The 17757-nt window shown below is 34.6% G+C and overlaps 1 protein-coding gene across 1 annotated transcript in view; it reads right to left on the bottom strand.

Annotated features, from left to right (window-relative positions):
- Positions 1-17757, bottom strand: part of arhgap24 (Rho GTPase activating protein 24) — a 121728-nt gene that overhangs the window by 96743 nt on the left and 7228 nt on the right. Inside the window, exon 2 of the mRNA XM_016271235.1 lies at positions 5893-6101. Within this exon, the coding sequence (XP_016126721.1) occupies positions 5893-6081 (189 nt within the window). The 5' untranslated portion in view covers positions 6082-6101. The remainder of the gene's footprint in view (positions 1-5892; positions 6102-17757) is intronic.

The raw sequence follows: 17757 nt of genomic DNA, 5'->3' as shown, positions 1-17757 counted from the left end.
TGGCTCTGTTGCATTCTGGGACGTCTTAGTTACACTTCACTTTCCCCCTCAACTACAAACTGATGAATTTTGTGATTTATTCTGACAGTATTTTTTGCCTCATGTGTGTGATATAACTTTGGCATCACTTTTTTTTTTTTGGTTCCGATGTTGCAATCCACTGGTTAGCGGTGCATCTTTCTGTTCGCTGCATGACAGTTCGGGGAGATTGTGGGCTCTGTGAATAGCACAAACTGTCTCTGTGTGCCCTAATTACAGACAAGTTTTCCATCTCTAAAACAAACTCACCTGGTTGTTTGTGTGGTAGAGAAAATAAAAGCAGCGAAGAACATGCTGTAGGTCAGATAGCTGAGATTAATGCACCTGTCTTTGGTTCGCTGGTTGCCTTTTTTGAGAAAAAAAGAGATGCAGGATCTAAATATACACTTTTCTTTAAAAGTGCCACATCTAGAAAAAAGCTCTTTTGAAATAAAATGATCCAGTTATAGTGTAACACTCCCTCCCTAGCTGGCATGTGAATTATAACTTTAAGGGATGGTAAACTTATTTTCAAGGAATTCATATAAATATTTAATAAATCATATATACTCATTATAAGTGGCATCAGAGCCAACTACCTTCAAACAAATAAATACATAAAATAAAGGTGATATATTTGACACATGTAAATTTATAATACAATTTGTAATAAAATCACAATACAATAAATAATTCATATTTATTTTAATTATTATATTATAATGTTTTGTTATATTGTAGTAAATAAAATGTATAATAAAAATAATATAATAACAATTCTATATCATATAAGAAAATAGCTTACACTACCATTCATAAGTTTTTTTTAATTATATTTTATAAGTCTCTTATAAAAGTAAGCAGTAAAAATAAAGAATTACTAGTTTATGTATGATGATCATCTGTTTTAATACAACACATTTAGATGTCGAAGTATTAAAATACTGTAGACCGAATACAATTTATAATACATTTACAACAAAATAAAGTGTTTTATATTTTAAAGGTTTATATTATATGATATGATATTGCATTATATTATAGTGTATTATATGATATGATATTGCATTATATTATATAGTATTATGATATTACATTTTATTATAGTGTATTATATTATTTAGTGAATATAATTTTTTTTATAATATAATAAAAAAACAATATAATAACAATTGTATATTCTATTTTAAAGAGATTTAATTTTTATATTCAAAAGGGAGAATTGGTCTGAAATAAAAATATTCCTGTAACATAAATATCATTACTGTCACTCCACACTGGTAGTGTATTGTATGTAAATTAATAAGGTTTATAATAAATTACCACTAAGATAAAATTATTTGAATGCAACCAACATAGTAATATCTATTATAAAAAGTAAATATATTAATTTACAATAAAATAAATCAATAAATGTATTTACATTTCGTCTATTCATCATACTAATAATGGGAAACACTTAAGCCTACTGTTTGGTATTCTGGAAAAATAAATTGGTCCTCAAACCTCACTGCTGCAGAACTGGGTCAAAATTGTTATGATTGTGACTTTAAATAAGCACATTAGCAAATGACTGCCTGTGTTTACATATCATACCTATTGAGTATTCAACTACTAGTCCTGATGAATGACAAGTGTGAACTATGCCAGTATGTGAGTATGTTTCTAAAGGTCAAAGAGAGAGTGAAAATGGTCATGTAGAACTAAATTATGACTTTTTAATATAACAAACTCTGAGCCAATCTTAGCCAATGAAAATCACATGCTGTGATGCTTATGAATATTTAATAATATGTGTTTAAAGGGGTCCTATTATGCTCTTTTACAAAGTCTTGCTTTTGTTTTGGGGGTGTACTAGAACAGGCTCTCATACTAAGTTGTTCGAAAAACACATTATTTTTCACATATTTTACATTATTACAACACCTCTCTCCCCAGTCTGGCATGAACGGCTCGGATAGTTCCTGTATCAAATGAAGGCCCGCCTTCTGAAATACTAAATGTGCTGTGATTGGTTAGCTGGGCCAGTGTGTGTTGTGATTGGCAGCACTCGGCGCCTGCTTTGGAAATGTCATGCCCCTTACCATTGCCACCTGTGAGCTTCAGTGTAAATATTGCGTCAAAATCAAATCAATTTGAGCACTATTTAAACCCGGATGATTGTAACTATTCTAAGTTCGTCTGCCTTGGGAAAGCTAGCGTGTCTCCGACATAGTGATAACACTCGTTGACTTCTCTAGTGCAGCTCAACCAGGTCTCGTCCCACTCGTCCATATTTGTGATATCACAAATCCCGGAAAATATGCGTTGTAGTCCAAACGAGTCGTTCGTTGTAGTTTTTGAAAGTGATTTCTGTTCAATAAAATATCTCCTTTTGAATTGAACTTTGAGCTTTGTAACTTTGCAGATCTTTTTTTATGCTCAAACAGCAACACTACAGACTAACTAAAGTTGAAAAAGTGAAAAAGCATAATAGGACCCCTTTAAATGCATTTGGCGACGCATATTTTCAGACGTTCAGAGTCATGTTTTTTTGTTTAGATGACAAGAAATATGCTGAAATATGCCAAAAGATATTTTAGTACTCTTGCTTGGTTTGTGCATGTCAAAAAGAGGTGCACCATGGGAAGACAGACAGATTTTTTTTAGGATCTTTCAACCTTTTAGTGTCATTTATCTTGCTATCTAAGAAAGACATGCACGGGGAAGCAAAGCGAAGAGCAAAGTCTTATAAGGCGACTTGTGCCGACTTTCACAAAATTGACTGCATAAGATCTGACTTTAAAAGTTTGCACATACGCAGATTGTGCAAAGGCTTTGAAGCCATTGCTATCAGACAGGAGCATTTTCCTTACTTTTTGACTCTGTCAATACGCTGAGCTGAAGTCATGCTGGTTCTTGTGAAAGCCACCAAAAGACTGAATACCACCATTTAATTCTATTCAAATGCAGAAACTGAATGACTATGGCATTTCAACATGACAGGCCATTGTGTTTCACCATGTTTCTTCTTTAAGTAAAAATATTCACAAATATAATACACATTGTAATCCATCTCTTCATAAATAATAGTAAACAGTAAAATACATCCTATATTTCATTATAAAACACATAATATAACCCATATAAATTGGGTGTTGAAACAATATTCAGATGTTTAATTATTATAGTGTAGATTGAAAGAAGATCGAATAAAATGTATAATAAGTTTACAACAAAATTTTAATGCAATAAATATAATAAAGTGTATTATATAATAAAAACAAATAACATTTACAATAAAAGGATGGATGGATGGATGCATTTAGTGCATCCTTGCTGAATAAAAGTAGTAATAAACGTATTTAATAGTAATTTTAAAGCAATGAATATAATAAAATGTATTATTTGATAAAATAAACTATAAGATGGATGGATGGATGGATAGATAGACAGACAAATAGATGGTAGATGGATGGATGGATGCTGTATCTATGATTTCCAACTGGAAAGCGATGGCTGGCTGGTTGCAGAACTTGAGAAAGCCTGTTTGTTAAGCAGTGAACAATTGTCTGTTTCTGATTAGACGGTTGCAGAATACAGAGCAAATATACCTCTCACTCTCTCTCTCTCTCTCTCTCTCTCTCTCAGCACAGGCAGTCAAAACATGATCTGAATCTTCTGTCTGGTGTGCTGTCAGTGGTTTTCCCTGTAGCACTGCAAACCGTTGCCATGGAGACCTCTGAGCCCAGCACACATACATGGAACTATTTTGACTAGTTCTGCGCATATGGAATAGTTTAAGCCAGTGATTAAACAATATGCAAAAGCCACTCTTTCATGGTTGAAGGTCTGGTTATTGTGTCAACAACAGCCTGTCATAACAGCCACTGACTCATATCTGCCTTTCCATTCGCTCTTCAAATACTCAGCAGTGCCTCCGGATCAGAAAGCATGAGTATATCCACTGTTTTGATGTTAGCAGGTCATCACAGGTCTTATGAATTGGTCTAGTCCATCTTTAGGCACATGAGGCTGATTTAGGTTGTTGTGTTTCGCATTCGTGCACTTGCTTTGTCATGGCAAAGCATGTCTGAGTTCACCTTCTATTGCTTTCGCACTCATACACACGTGTGCAAAGAGATGTAAATGTTCACACACAATACACTCTCGAAAAGCACCAGTCCAGACACAGTGAGGGATTAACCCACAGAAAACGCATGAATGAGAATCGATCAATAATTCAACTAGTTTGACCGAAATGTTTGTACACTTGACCCTCAAACTGCTTTCGATTCTTTGAATGGCGGCTTATGTACAATAAAACATTGTACAGTAGGTTACAGACAAACAAGTAAATTCACGCAAACCTCAGCTTCTACTAACATAAACCAAACGCTTCACACAGATTGTTCTACAAAAATATTACAGATGCATTTATTCATAATAATCTTTACTATATAATATTATAAAAATAAATAATATAATCAAAAATATTATAATAATACAGGAGATATGATTATTATAATAAATTAATATTTCATTTATAAATAAAAAAATCAACATTATATTTTTAAATAACTTTACTAATGTATAAATGGAGAAAATAAGAAAATAAAAGTAAATAATAATAGAATATTAGAACAATATTAGAATATTGAGTATAACTATTAGAAATAATAGTAAATATTATGACAAAATAATTTCTCAAAATATTTATACTAAAGCGTTATTAACCAAATAAGCAAATATGATTATTATAACAAAGAAAATACAATAATAATAAATCACTGATGTTTATTTATTATACTTAATTTATAATATTAGAAAGTTATATACATTAAATATGTTTAGAATATAAAACAAAATATAAAATGTTTTACACACACTTCATATTTTAACCTTATACATAGTAAATTAATATTAAGAACTTTAAGAATTATAATATTATAAAAATATTGTACACGAATATTATAAATACATCTCTTTGTTATATTATTTGTTATAATATTTACTTGGAATACTTACTGAGATATTGCACTTTTTATATGAAAACATGGGCAAAAAATCTCATTGCGAGGGTTATTCTAACAGAACTATTCAAAGTAGAGCACATGTTAGTATTTTGATAGAAGACTGTCTCATATTTGTGTAAATATTTGCCGGGGGATTCTAGAAGAGCTTCACAGCATCCATCCTTAAAGTATTTTAACAACCTCAAATATAGTCGTCTGAAGAACTTCAAAGCCTCTCGTTTCCTTTAAAAGTCATATTCAGTGTCCTTTGATAGCTTTGTCAACAAAAACCCCGAATGAAGAAGCTGCCTACCCTTGAAATCCAATATCTGACTGCTGATGAAACCTGCGACAAGCTCTAACAGTGCATTAAACATGAAAATTAAAGCTGAAGATGGAACTTCAAAGATATAGACGAGGCGAACATTAAAATATAGACGTGAAGGTATAAATCTTAAATATTCCTGTGGGCAAAGAGCCCATATTCCTCTCAGTAGACGCACACGATGGGATGGTTTTAAGGGAGATTTACAGAACCTTCTCAAATTCCCACCTGATTCCATAGTAAACACATTTGTCCACCTACTCGAGCCCAGCTGCATGACCTCCGGGATAAAAATCTGCATTGTTAGATGAAGAACCGTGACAAGCCATCATTCAGTGAGGTACAAATCAGGTCACTCTCTCTTCACCTCTCTTGTTTGCATCTTGGCATGAGATTTGAACTCGGAGAATGTCATGATAGTTGCGTGTGAATGAACTGGCAACTGATGTGTAGACTTTAAACAGTGTAATGTGCACATCTGCATATGTTTGCATGTAAAGTTGCACACTGTGAGTTTAGAGTAAATGATGAAATCCAAAATCACCAGCGACTCACCAAAGCTTTGGTCTCGTCCTCATCTTTGTAGTAGTACAGCTGGTCTCCTCGCAGGACGAACCAACGCGTGTGCCAGGTCTTCACGAAGCCTCCTTGCTTCCGGAGCCAACCGCAGCGGAAAACGTCCTGCCTGGCTGATCCGCGGCCGTGCTGAGGGCTGTTGCCTACGCTTCCAGCCTGCTCGTCCATGACCAAACCCAAAGACCTTCCTGTACCCGAAATAGAGGGGGAGACGGGTTCGTTTTAGCATATGATACTGAACTTAAAGCATGGTAAGAGTCACATGACTAACCTCTCAGACAGGTGTTCTAATATTAATACAAAGGAAGGACGCTACCGTTGCCCTGTTATGTCATAATACTGCTCACTTTATCCATGCCCCATTTGCATTTGTCAAGATAAACAAATATATTCAAAACATTAGTTTGGCTTCTAAAGTGAAAAAGGTAGTGCTCGTTTATTGTGGACAGAAAGAACAAAAAAAAAAACGCATGTAAATATAGTTTACTTTATAGTTACTTGTGTAAAACAAAGTAAACATAAAATGTATGTAGAAGTATAATTATTATGATACATCCCTCAAAAACAATACAAAATTAGACTACTGTAGCATTCAATATCAATACTAAAGTTATTTAAATTAATATATGTTAATTTTTGGTGTTGTATTATGTAATATTTCAAATATTAATTTTTATATATAATATTATATACTATTTAAATTCAGCATTATAATGCAAATATTATAATTAAAGCGGGTATGATTACTACAAGAAAATATACTAATAATAAATTGAGATTTATTATATTTACCTAATTTAATATTTAATTTATTTCCTTATATTATAACATTATACATATAGTAAATATTATTAGAAAATATACATATTATATTATGCTCAGCACCGCTGCATTTATTTGATGACAAATATTGTAAAACAGTACTCTTGTGAAATGTTACAATTTAAAATAAATGTTTTCTATTTTAATACATTTTAACATAATATTATACTATATATATTTATTCCTATGTATATAGTATGTATTCCTGTGATAGCAAAGCTTGTTTTCAGGATTTTGTTTTATGAATAGAAAGTTTAAAAGAACAGCATTTATTTGAAATGGAAATCTTTTGTGAAATTATAAACGTCTTTGTCATTTTTGATCAATTTAATACATCCTTGCTGAATAGTAAAATAAAAAGGATAAATAATATAATGTATCTTTTTAAATATAATTATAAAAAAAAAAAAAATAATAAAAAACTCATTGACATGGAATACTAGCTAGAGCTATCTATAGACTCACCCCCCTATTTTCCTTTTTTTTTAGCCAAGCCAATCATCTGTCACAGTCTGACCTCTAACCCTGCTAGTTTTATGTTATGGCCTACTGACAATAACTTTCACAATGACCAAATATCTTTGTTTTATGAGTTCAGGTAGCATTGGAAATAATCAAAAGCTCAGCAAATCTGTGGTCACCAGAGAGGAAGTGACTTCTAGTGTGCTTTTAACTGATCTCCTCTACAACTCGCTCCCTCTCGCTCTTCCTTTCCATTTTCTCTCTCACCTTCCCAAAAGCAAACCCACTTGGTTTTAGCAGTTGGAATAAGATTCTGCTTTTCATGAGTCTACGAGATCACCAGACCTTCCCACAACAACATTCTGCTCAAGAGATTAAGATCGCTGCCGCACAAAGAGCCAGGGGACGCCGTCCAGGAACAAAGCATTCAAAATGTAACTTCTAAACAGTTGCTGGGAGGTGGAATTATAAGCGTGTATCTGTCCGCCACAAGAGAGACAAGACTGGGAATCACATTTCTGCAAAACAGGGCAGTCGGCCAAACACCTGACGCTCATTTAAGTGACTGTCTGACATCCAGGCATGAAATCATAAAGGCTGTTTTATGTGAGTGTTTATGATTTTAGATTAAATCTTCCAGAGAAGGAGAGGCTGAAAGCGCTGCCAGACTAGAATATTCACGTTTGTGCCCATCGAGATATCAATATCATGTCACGCCTGTCAGTGGAGATTTGTAACTCGCTGCATCAGCACATATGTGTGATGTTTGCTGTTTGTGTGTGTGGGATACCATTTCCTTCGAGTAAAATCGTTTTTCTTCTCCTTCTTTCATTCATCCTCCCATTCAACTTAAAGAGTGGCACTGAACTTTAAACGGAGGAGACATTCATCATAATTGTTCTTTTTTTTTTCAGTGCGACTTTGCGATTTTGAGTGAAAATCTGCAGAATCTTGTTTACAGTAACCAAATGTGTTAAAAAGTACTATAGTGCGGTTGGCTACTGACAATTAGTCAAAACATTCATTTAATTTGGACAAAATTCAAACATACATATAATTTTGACAAAAATGTCACGTAGCATTGGGTGTATCGTATTGCAGAATAGGTAATCCCAGAATGCATTGCGATAAGCTTATTATTGAAAATTGGTAGAAACTATTTAACCCCAAATTATTATTTTTTTTTTTGCACCAAACAGTCTTGACAAAGGAATGAAGTCTCTTATGCTCACCAAGGCTGCATTTATTTGATAAAAATACAGTAAAAAAAAGGTAATACAGTAAAATATTATTGCAATTGGACATTTTAAAAGGATTTATCATCTGATTTTGAGGTGAGCATCTGCTGAAGAACCGCTACGCTCTCATGCAGAGCAAATAAATAAATAAATAAGAGTAACAGAAGTAATCCTCTTGTTTGTGTCCTATTTCGAGGTCAGGGCTTATTTTCTTTTGCTCTCGGTCTCACAACGGCCTCATTAATGATTCACAGTGGCAGAGCCAGAACATGTTGAGCTCCAGACAGGATTCTGAAATACCACCCCTGCATCTAATTTCCTCAAACAGCTTCAGAAATAAACTCAGATGATGGTGTTTCTCAATGCTGACAGCAACGGAGACCCAAAATCGGTTCAAACAGGGACATGCACACTCTGTTTCCCTTCAGAGTGGGAAGCTGAATCGGTATTGGTTTCAATAGTTTATCTTTTCCCAATTTAATACACAGAATCAACAAATATAACAAAGCAATTCATTGGTTTATATCCCACAAATCATTGCTCTGTTGGTTCACTCTAAAAAGACAGGTTCCAAAAGTGGGTTTTCTGACACCACAGAAGAACCATTTTGGGTGCTTCAAAGAACCTTTCGGTCAACAGTTCTTAAAAGAACCATTTGAGAAGAACATTTAAAAAATCTGAAAAACATTTTGTGCAAAGAAAAATGTCCATGGATGTTAAAGGAACCACTGATGCCCATAAAGAACCTTTATTTTTAAGAGTAAAAACGCCAAAGAAGAACCATTTTGGGTTCCCCAAAGAACCTTTCAGTGAACAGTTCTTAAAAGAACCATTTTTTCTTAGTGTGAAGAACAATGTAATGATCAAAAGAACCTTTTTTCCACTATAAAAACCTTTTGTACAATGGAAAGGTTGCATGGATCTTAGAACAATGGAAAGGTTCTTCATGGATCCCAACAAACAACCTTTGCTTTTCGAGCATTTGAGCAAAATCTCTTAACCATTGACATGAATTTGGGGTGGTATCATTGGTTTGTCTGACAAATGGCAACTATTGCACTCTCTCTCAAATGTTGCATTGGCAAGTCTTAATTAATTCTAGTGAATCGGTTCACTTGAATGATTCATGTAAATTAACTACTTCAAAGAATGATTCAATGATTCAAGTCACTCAACAGCGTTTAGGGAATATTTAGTTAAATGTTGCTGCTCATCGCTACGTTTTCAATAAATTGCATTCTACAGGTGCATCTCAATAAATTAGAATGTCGTGGAAAAGTTTCAAATTGTGAAACTCGTGTATTAAATAAATTCAATGCACACAGACCGAAGTAGTTTAAGTCTTTGGTTCTTTTAATTGTGATGATTTTGGCTCACATTTAACAAAAACCCACCAATTCTCTATCTCAACAAATTAGAATATGGTAACATGCCAATCAGCTAATTTCCAGAAGGCCAACAATTCACTAAAAATGTTTTTTTATTGGTCTTATAAAGTATTCTAATTTGTTGAGATTTTTGTTAAATGTGAGCCAAAATCATCACAATTAAAAGAACCAAAGACTTAAACTACTTCAGTCTGTGTGTATTGAATTTATTTAATACACGAGTTTCACAATTTGAGTTGAATTACTGAAATAAATGAACTTTTCCATGACATTCTAATTTATTGAGATGCACCTGTATAGTTTTTTCAGTATTTTGTGTAAACCAATCTTGTGCGAAAGTAGCTGGACTATAAATTTAGAATGTCATATAGTGTTGTTGCCTGCAGTAAACGTATTTCACAGTGAGAAAAGCAGCACTGCCACGTTGTCATAAGCACAGAGGTGGCGGTGTGTGTGGGTTACGATGAACTCCAGATGTGCTGCTTTAGCAGTCCTGCTCGACTATCGTCATCTGCTTAGCAAGTGCAGGGCTGCGGAGCGGAGAGAGACCCTGCTGATGGCTCTGATGTACTGCCTTCACACACACACACATAGACATATAAATGCATACTAAAGCTGTGTTTGGAGTCGTATACTTTCACACTACTCTTATTATATCTGCAGCATTCAACATGCAAACTGTGTGTAGTATGCAAATTTCCTCTATGCATGGAATACCAGGGTGACGTACTGCGTTTGCCAAAGTACATAACTTTTAACTCGAGCACACACTGCATGGAATACTGTATCCCAGAGTGCAATTGACAATTGACTTTCCATTTCCAAAAATGAACTCCAAGTAATATCAGACACATTTTTTCTTGAATTATCTAATCTGATGAATTCAAAAATGACCACATTTACTTCCACAATGCATCTCTTTCATTTGAGCGCACAATTTCAAATGAAAAAACGTGCCTGTGGTGACATTTCTGCAAAATGATTTTACATTGCACATTTTATGACTCATTCAAAGTGAAATGTCCTGTGAGTGATGCAAAAAGTAAAATTTTATCCCCCCAAAAAACATGAACTTGAATCTATCAACGTTTTAATATCTTGGTTGTTGTATGTATCGGATTTCATTCTAACGCATTTGAAAATAGTGTAGCACCTACAAAAACCCTACCCTAAATCTAACCAATAGTGTTAACCAAAAAGCATTTGCTCAAGCCACCTTGACTTTTCAGCTTGCTTTTACAGATCTTTGAGTTCTTTTATTGTGACTCATGTTTCACAGGACTCCACATTGCAAGTGCAATGCTGTATAAGGTGAGCTACCGAGCAAGTTTACTACATCAGAAAAGCCATGCATAAGGAGCTAGTGATGCAAACATCAAACTACATTAGTTTACAAATCATGGAGTTTCAGGTCAGCAGGAATGAATCGATAATCTGCCCCAAAATAATAATTTGTGTGAAAACAAAGAGAAGTTGTTGGTGTTTTATTGCCACTAGTGTTCATTTCAGCTGGAAACTGCAGTGAATTGTATGTATGTTTAGGTAAATTTTTGGAGTTTCGCAAAAATGTAGGTACAGGCATGTTTTTCCAATGAGCCCAGGTTGTCCAAAACGTGTTTGCTAAATAAACACGATACATACCATATGAAATATGCAATGTAGTGAGGTCATGTGGCAATGAAGCATACTACACTTTGAAAAGTCATGTCATTGTACAATGTGTACTGTTTCGCATACTATTTTGGAAAGAATCAATGCAGTCAGCATTTCATTCAGAACACAACCATACAAATATTGGTGGGTCCAAAGGGTTTCTACAAGCTTATTTTTGAGATTTGACTATTCTAATGCACCTGGTTTGAATGATGCTATGAATACAGAGCAGCATGAACACAGAAGAGTAGAAATCTGTCATGCCAAGTCTATGGCTCTGTGATATATTAGTGCTGTCGGCTGTCTGTGTGGGGCGTCACTAAAGTTTCCCATCTATAAACTCCTCTCTGAAGACCCAACATCTGCGACAGGGATGCAGGGAACACTCAAAACATCAAACGCAAACTCTTACCACAATAATCAGACAAAAAAAAATCTCCATTACATATTACAGAAACAACTTTTATCCTGCTCTCAAGCAAATATAATGGCCTGGATGTGCTGGAGATGCCTAATATGATACAAAATTATTTGTTTGTTGTTCTCATTAGCAGTGCTTGTTAAATACCCACTTTTTTTTTATAGGCTTTTGGGTATATTTAGACACGCCCCTTTTCTGAACGACCCCGTTATAGCTACACAAATGGTAAAGTTCAACATTGTTTAGATAATTATTGACCTAGAGAGTCAATTGTACTGCATTGGTTTTTTCAAGATTTTTCGAATCTCAAATCAAATTTTTTATTTTTTATTTTTTAAACCTAGGACTAGTTCGCAAAGCTAGGCTTTTTACAAATTTAACGATTTAATTGACAGCAGTGGTTCTAGACGCAAAGTGGTTCAGAATGAGGAGGTCTATCATATGATATGAATATTATGTGTATGTAGGCATGGGCCGATTACCGGTTTCAAGGTATACCGCGATTTTAAAATTTCACGGTTTCAAAACCGCTAATATTTTCCATTCCTGCGGTATGCGCTGTTTTTCATGTCTAATAGGTGCTCAAACTTAATTGGCCAATGGGGGCCATGCTTTTGGAGATCATATGCAAATGTCCTCATAAACACTTGTGGCACTTTCGACAAAAAGACACTGCATATCAATTTTCATATTGATCGGGCAAATGGTTGCGTAGTTATAGCCATTTTAATGTTTTTTCCCCCTGTTATAGTGCCACCAAGTGGCCAAGCTCCGCCATTTTTTTTTCATGTGACCTCAGATGGAGCTCCTAGATAAGTGATCTGAGTTTGGCGAAGATATCACATTCCATTCAAAAAATTATAGCCATTTTAGTAAAAAAAGGCCCTGCCCCTTTCGAACGTTTTGGTGTCCCTTTGCGATGGCGAGTCGAAAGTTCAACTTTTTTTGATAATTATTGATATTCACTCTCCATAGAATCTTTCTGTACTGGCTTGATTTCGATTGGGCGAAAAACCTATAGGACTTATTCGTAAAAGTAGGTTTTTCAAAAAATCCAAAATAACCAAAAATGTCGCCATCGACAATGACGAATCAGAGGCATGCGTTTTGTCCGTCGTGATTCCAACGATATAAGACATTTGACCCCGCGAGCAACGGTTTAGGAGTTATGAGCGATTTCGTACTTTAGGTCAGGCCAATTGGGGCGAGCCATGATGACGTTGTAGAAGGTGTGAGTACTACCATCCCTCCAAGATTCAAGTCTCTATGACTTACTGTTCAGTCTGCGCGATCAGCTTTAGGTGGAGATGATCCTTGGCCATTCTAACAATAGGGTTTCAGCACTATGGCTTGAACCCCTAATTATTTCCTGTTTGCTTTGTATAAAAGAGTCATGATGAAAAGGGTACATAATGCAACATATGTATTATCACGTTTAATAATGTGTTAGCATACACATAAGAGGTGAATGAAATCTAATGTCTCTGCTGTCGGAGCTGCAATCAATTTTGGCGTTTGCACAATTTCCTTTTGTACAATTTAGGAAAGCCCAGCTCTTTTCCTCGATTATCATGTCAAACAACTGATCACGCTAATGGGCTAACAAGCTAATAGTGGTGGTGAGGAGTTGGTGCTGTGGTGGTGAAAACATTCGCTGTGTGTGAATGAGTGTGTGTGTACTTATGTGGGCGGATGATTAGTCTTCTGATGATGGTAACAGATTTGTCGTCTCACATAGCCTCTCTGTCTGGCATAAAGGAGTTTATTGATGATGTTCATTAATTAAAAATTCCCTGCAGTCTGCTGAATAGAAATGCATTATTAATATACATTTTTTATCAGATCTGAAGGTTTTTTTTTTTTTTTGGTAGTGTATAAAATTAAAATAAGCAAAAACTGATATGAATTAATAAGGAATATATAAATATGTATACAGATATGAAATTAAAGGCCATCTTGGTCAGGTCAAGACAACATTTCAATAGGGATGCATGATATACTGTGTGTATATATATATATAATTTATCATTATCAGCCAATATATTGACCAATACAGCAATAAAATCTGACAACAATGTAATCATGCATTTTGCTTTTTTAGCTTAATTTATACTAAAAATCATGCATGTTCATTCATTAAACATATATCAAAATATGTGAGTGTTCAGTTTCCTCTTTCTTATACTGCCTCTACTACAACAGTCTGCAGCTGTTTATTTGTGTATTTCTTAGTGTACCACTGGAATTCTGGAATCCTTTGCTGAATATAATAACACTCTTTGACCTTGGTACTGTGTACGTGTGTTTGTCTGTGGGAATATGAGAACAATGTCCATTAGGAGCATGCATATAAGAAAATCTCCAGAGGGAACAAAATCCCATGTTTTTGGTGAGAAGATGGTTAGACAATCTCTCAAAGGAATGTGGATCTGACCGGAACACACTGATCTACAACATAATGAAAATTCAACATAAATCTTCAACTGTGGTATATGTAAGTAGGCTATATATAATTTTTTACAGGAATGAACACGAAGCAGTTCAATGGACTGTACTGTTGTTTAACAACATACGGGTTGTTCAGCTGATGAAACATCTTTCTGGAAATAACCTTCAGTGGACAAAAACTCCATAAAACAGTTTGGAAAGTTGATTTGGTGAAAATGACGTGATCTTTGACATTCATTCTGTGCATCCCATTGTAAAGACTGTAAGTATTTTAGTGCAATTTTATTACAATGTAAGTGATATGCAATGCAAAAATATTCTGAAATTCTTCTAGAGGTCTTTTTTGTTTCTTGCTATGCTTTTCTCAAAATCTGCGAAGGTCATCTGCAAGGTCCAATATTACCATGTACTTCTTCCAAAACACTTCCAGACAATTGTAAGACCACACTTCTGAAAACCCACAAGTCTATCCTCATCTCCATCAACAATTTGAGCTTGGCTTACTTTTTGGATTGACTTTTGTTAAACAACCAATGAAGAAAACCAATTATGAGTGAGGTGTGCTGCAAATAGCTTCAAATAAAAGCATCTGCTAAATGATAACTCCCTGTACATTCACAGATCAATGAAGTTCTATAATCAGAACATCATGCTTCTGCTAACAAGTAAAAGCTCCTGACTGTTCTCTGCAGAAACTGCAGTGTGACTGTGAAAGTTTTTCTAACATTAACATGCAGATCCAGTCATTCACTGCAGTGAAACCTGAGCCAATGACTCACACACTTTATTAATCACTCCTGATCAATCTTAGAGAGCAAATAAACATTTTAAAGCGCCCATTTGCAATGAGTAAACAATGGACGGTTTACTTAGCGCAAAGACCACTGGCTTTCATTACAATGGACAGAAAAGTTCATGTATGTCTGCCAACATCGATCAATGAAAAACAGAAAGATCCCAGTATTATGTTCAGAAATGTATGTCAATGCTTGGCTAGTGTTCCCTGGCACACGGATGAAGAAAACATCCTGTGCAATTTTCTGTAACAGACATCTCAATCAGATATAATGGATTACTTGACAACAAGACTTTTCCTGCAAGGACTTGGAGACTAAAGCCCTATGCCGATAGAAATGTGTGTCTTGCAGGCGTACTTTGTGATTTCAGTCCCATATGAAATTGAACATGACCTGTTTTTCTCACACAAGAAACAATGATGAAGCCAATTACCTATGTTTTGGGTATCCTGTGACAAATCTAATCCCATCTGAACAAGAATATATGTGATTGGCGGATATGATGATTTTTATTATTACCTCTTTTGGAACTAAAGGTAATTTTCGTGTGGGTGCGAAACTTCTGAGGTGCGATACACATTCATTCATATCTTTACCAACTTTCTGAGTAAAATAACTCTTGGATATTTAAGCTATTAAGCTGGTTGTGCTGTTATTCAGTTGTATACACAGTAAAAATTATTTCAAAACAATTATTTAAAACAAAGATTATTGGAGTGTTTTACAAGAAAATATCGAGTCTTTCTATGTCACAATTTTATATTTAATTCAATGTTACTTGCCATTTCTTTGTAATTTATTGTGAAATTTACTAGCAGTTTCTAAGTGAAAATTGCTTCTATTTTTCATACATATTTCAACTTTAAATATCTTAGCCAGATTTTCTAAAAAACACTGCGATGTCTAAGTTTATGCTAGTGTATCCTATGCAACATATACAACACATGAATTGTGGTCTGATACATTTTGGAACCGGAAACAGACCTTAAATGCTGTAATTTGAGATCTCTCTCCTATACCTGTTAGCTGAGTTTAGCATCTGCTCACGCTTAACACTCTTTGCTTGCTAAGCATGTTTACTCTGCACATGGGAATGTGATAGAGCTGAGCACATAGAGCCTGCCTTAGTGTTTGACATGGCTTTGTTTGGCCCTTTTATTACTGGGAACCCCTTTCTCCAGCTCGAAAAAAAAAAAGAGTTCTGGCCACCTAGGAAACAATTTTAGGCATTAATAGCACGTGCTGGATGGATCCAAAATGAACATTTAATTAGGTACTAAAAACGATCAATAAAAATCTAATCTAGTTTAAATGGCACCCAATTTTATCCAATATTTATCTATGTTGTATAATTTTAGCATTGCTATTAAACACTGAAAGAGTGTTAGGGGTTATATAAAATATACAACATTTTCATATAAATGTTTATTTATAGGAAATTGTATTTTTTTGTAACAATGTAAAAGTCAATTTAATGCATCCTTGTGAATAAAAGTATTCATTCCTTTTAAAAAAATAATAAATAAATGCTGTTCTTTTTAACTTTCATCACATAATCCTAAAAATGTATCACGGTTTTCACAAAACATAATAGCTGTTTTCAAAATTAATAATAAGAAGAAATGTTTCTTGAGCAGCAAATCAGCATATTAGAATGATTTCTGTAGGATCATGTGACACTGAAGACTGGAGTAATGACTACTGAATATTCAGCTTTTCTGAAGGTAATAAATTATATTTTAAAAATATATTCTAATACTGTGAAATAACAATATTTCCCAATATTACAATTTTACTGTATTTGATCAAATAAATGCAGCCTCGATGAGCATAAACTGTTCTTTCAAAAACATAATAAAATCGTAACGACGTAACGATTTTGAATGATAGTGTATAAAGGGTATAAATTTGAAAATGGGCTTAGAAACCTCCTAGCACCACCCTAGGCCCCAAGACCCACTGGTCTTAGCTTAAAGTTCAGTGCACCTGCACCAGATTCATCAACTAGCAATCTGATCCCTGGTGAACAAAGCTTCAACTAAATAACAGCCATTGTTGTGCTGAACCAGATCCCACAAAACATTGATTATTAAAGGAGCATTAAGATGGAAAAGTTACATTAATCTGGCATTTTCAGTCGCCCCAAAGGGCAGTAAATCCCTTGAGTGGTCATGCATTCTTTATATCGGCCAGTTCTTTGTGTGTCTGTGAGTGAGTGAATTAAAATGGGCACATTGCAGGCTTTACTCCAGCCATCTGTCTGTCTGTCTGCGCTTCAGTCTGACAGCTGCTGGTCACGTCTGTCTACGGCTCCTGACAGCTAATTCTGTCTGCTAATGCTGGTGGCCACTTTCAGCCCAACTGACCGTGAAACACAATGCTCCTGTAGCAGACCAGAGAGCATTAGAGATATTGATGTTTGAAAAGACATACAGACAGTAGAGAGGAGAGGGAATTATGTATTTTATGACCTTGTGTGTCAGGTTGCACACCAAGATTGTAGCACAGAAAATAAAAGGAATGAAAGTCATATCCTTTATGGATTAAGCAATTCCAGAACGCATTGCAAATGAGCTTTGTGGGGTGGGGAGGAAAGTATATATATATATATATAT

This window comes from Sinocyclocheilus grahami, unplaced genomic scaffold (genome assembly GCF_001515645.1).
Source record: "Sinocyclocheilus grahami isolate Dianchi unplaced genomic scaffold, SAMN03320097.WGS_v1.1 scaffold61.1, whole genome shotgun sequence".
Taxonomy (NCBI): Eukaryota; Metazoa; Chordata; class Actinopteri; order Cypriniformes; family Cyprinidae; genus Sinocyclocheilus; species Sinocyclocheilus grahami.
This window is presented reverse-complemented; position numbering and strand designations above follow the sequence as displayed.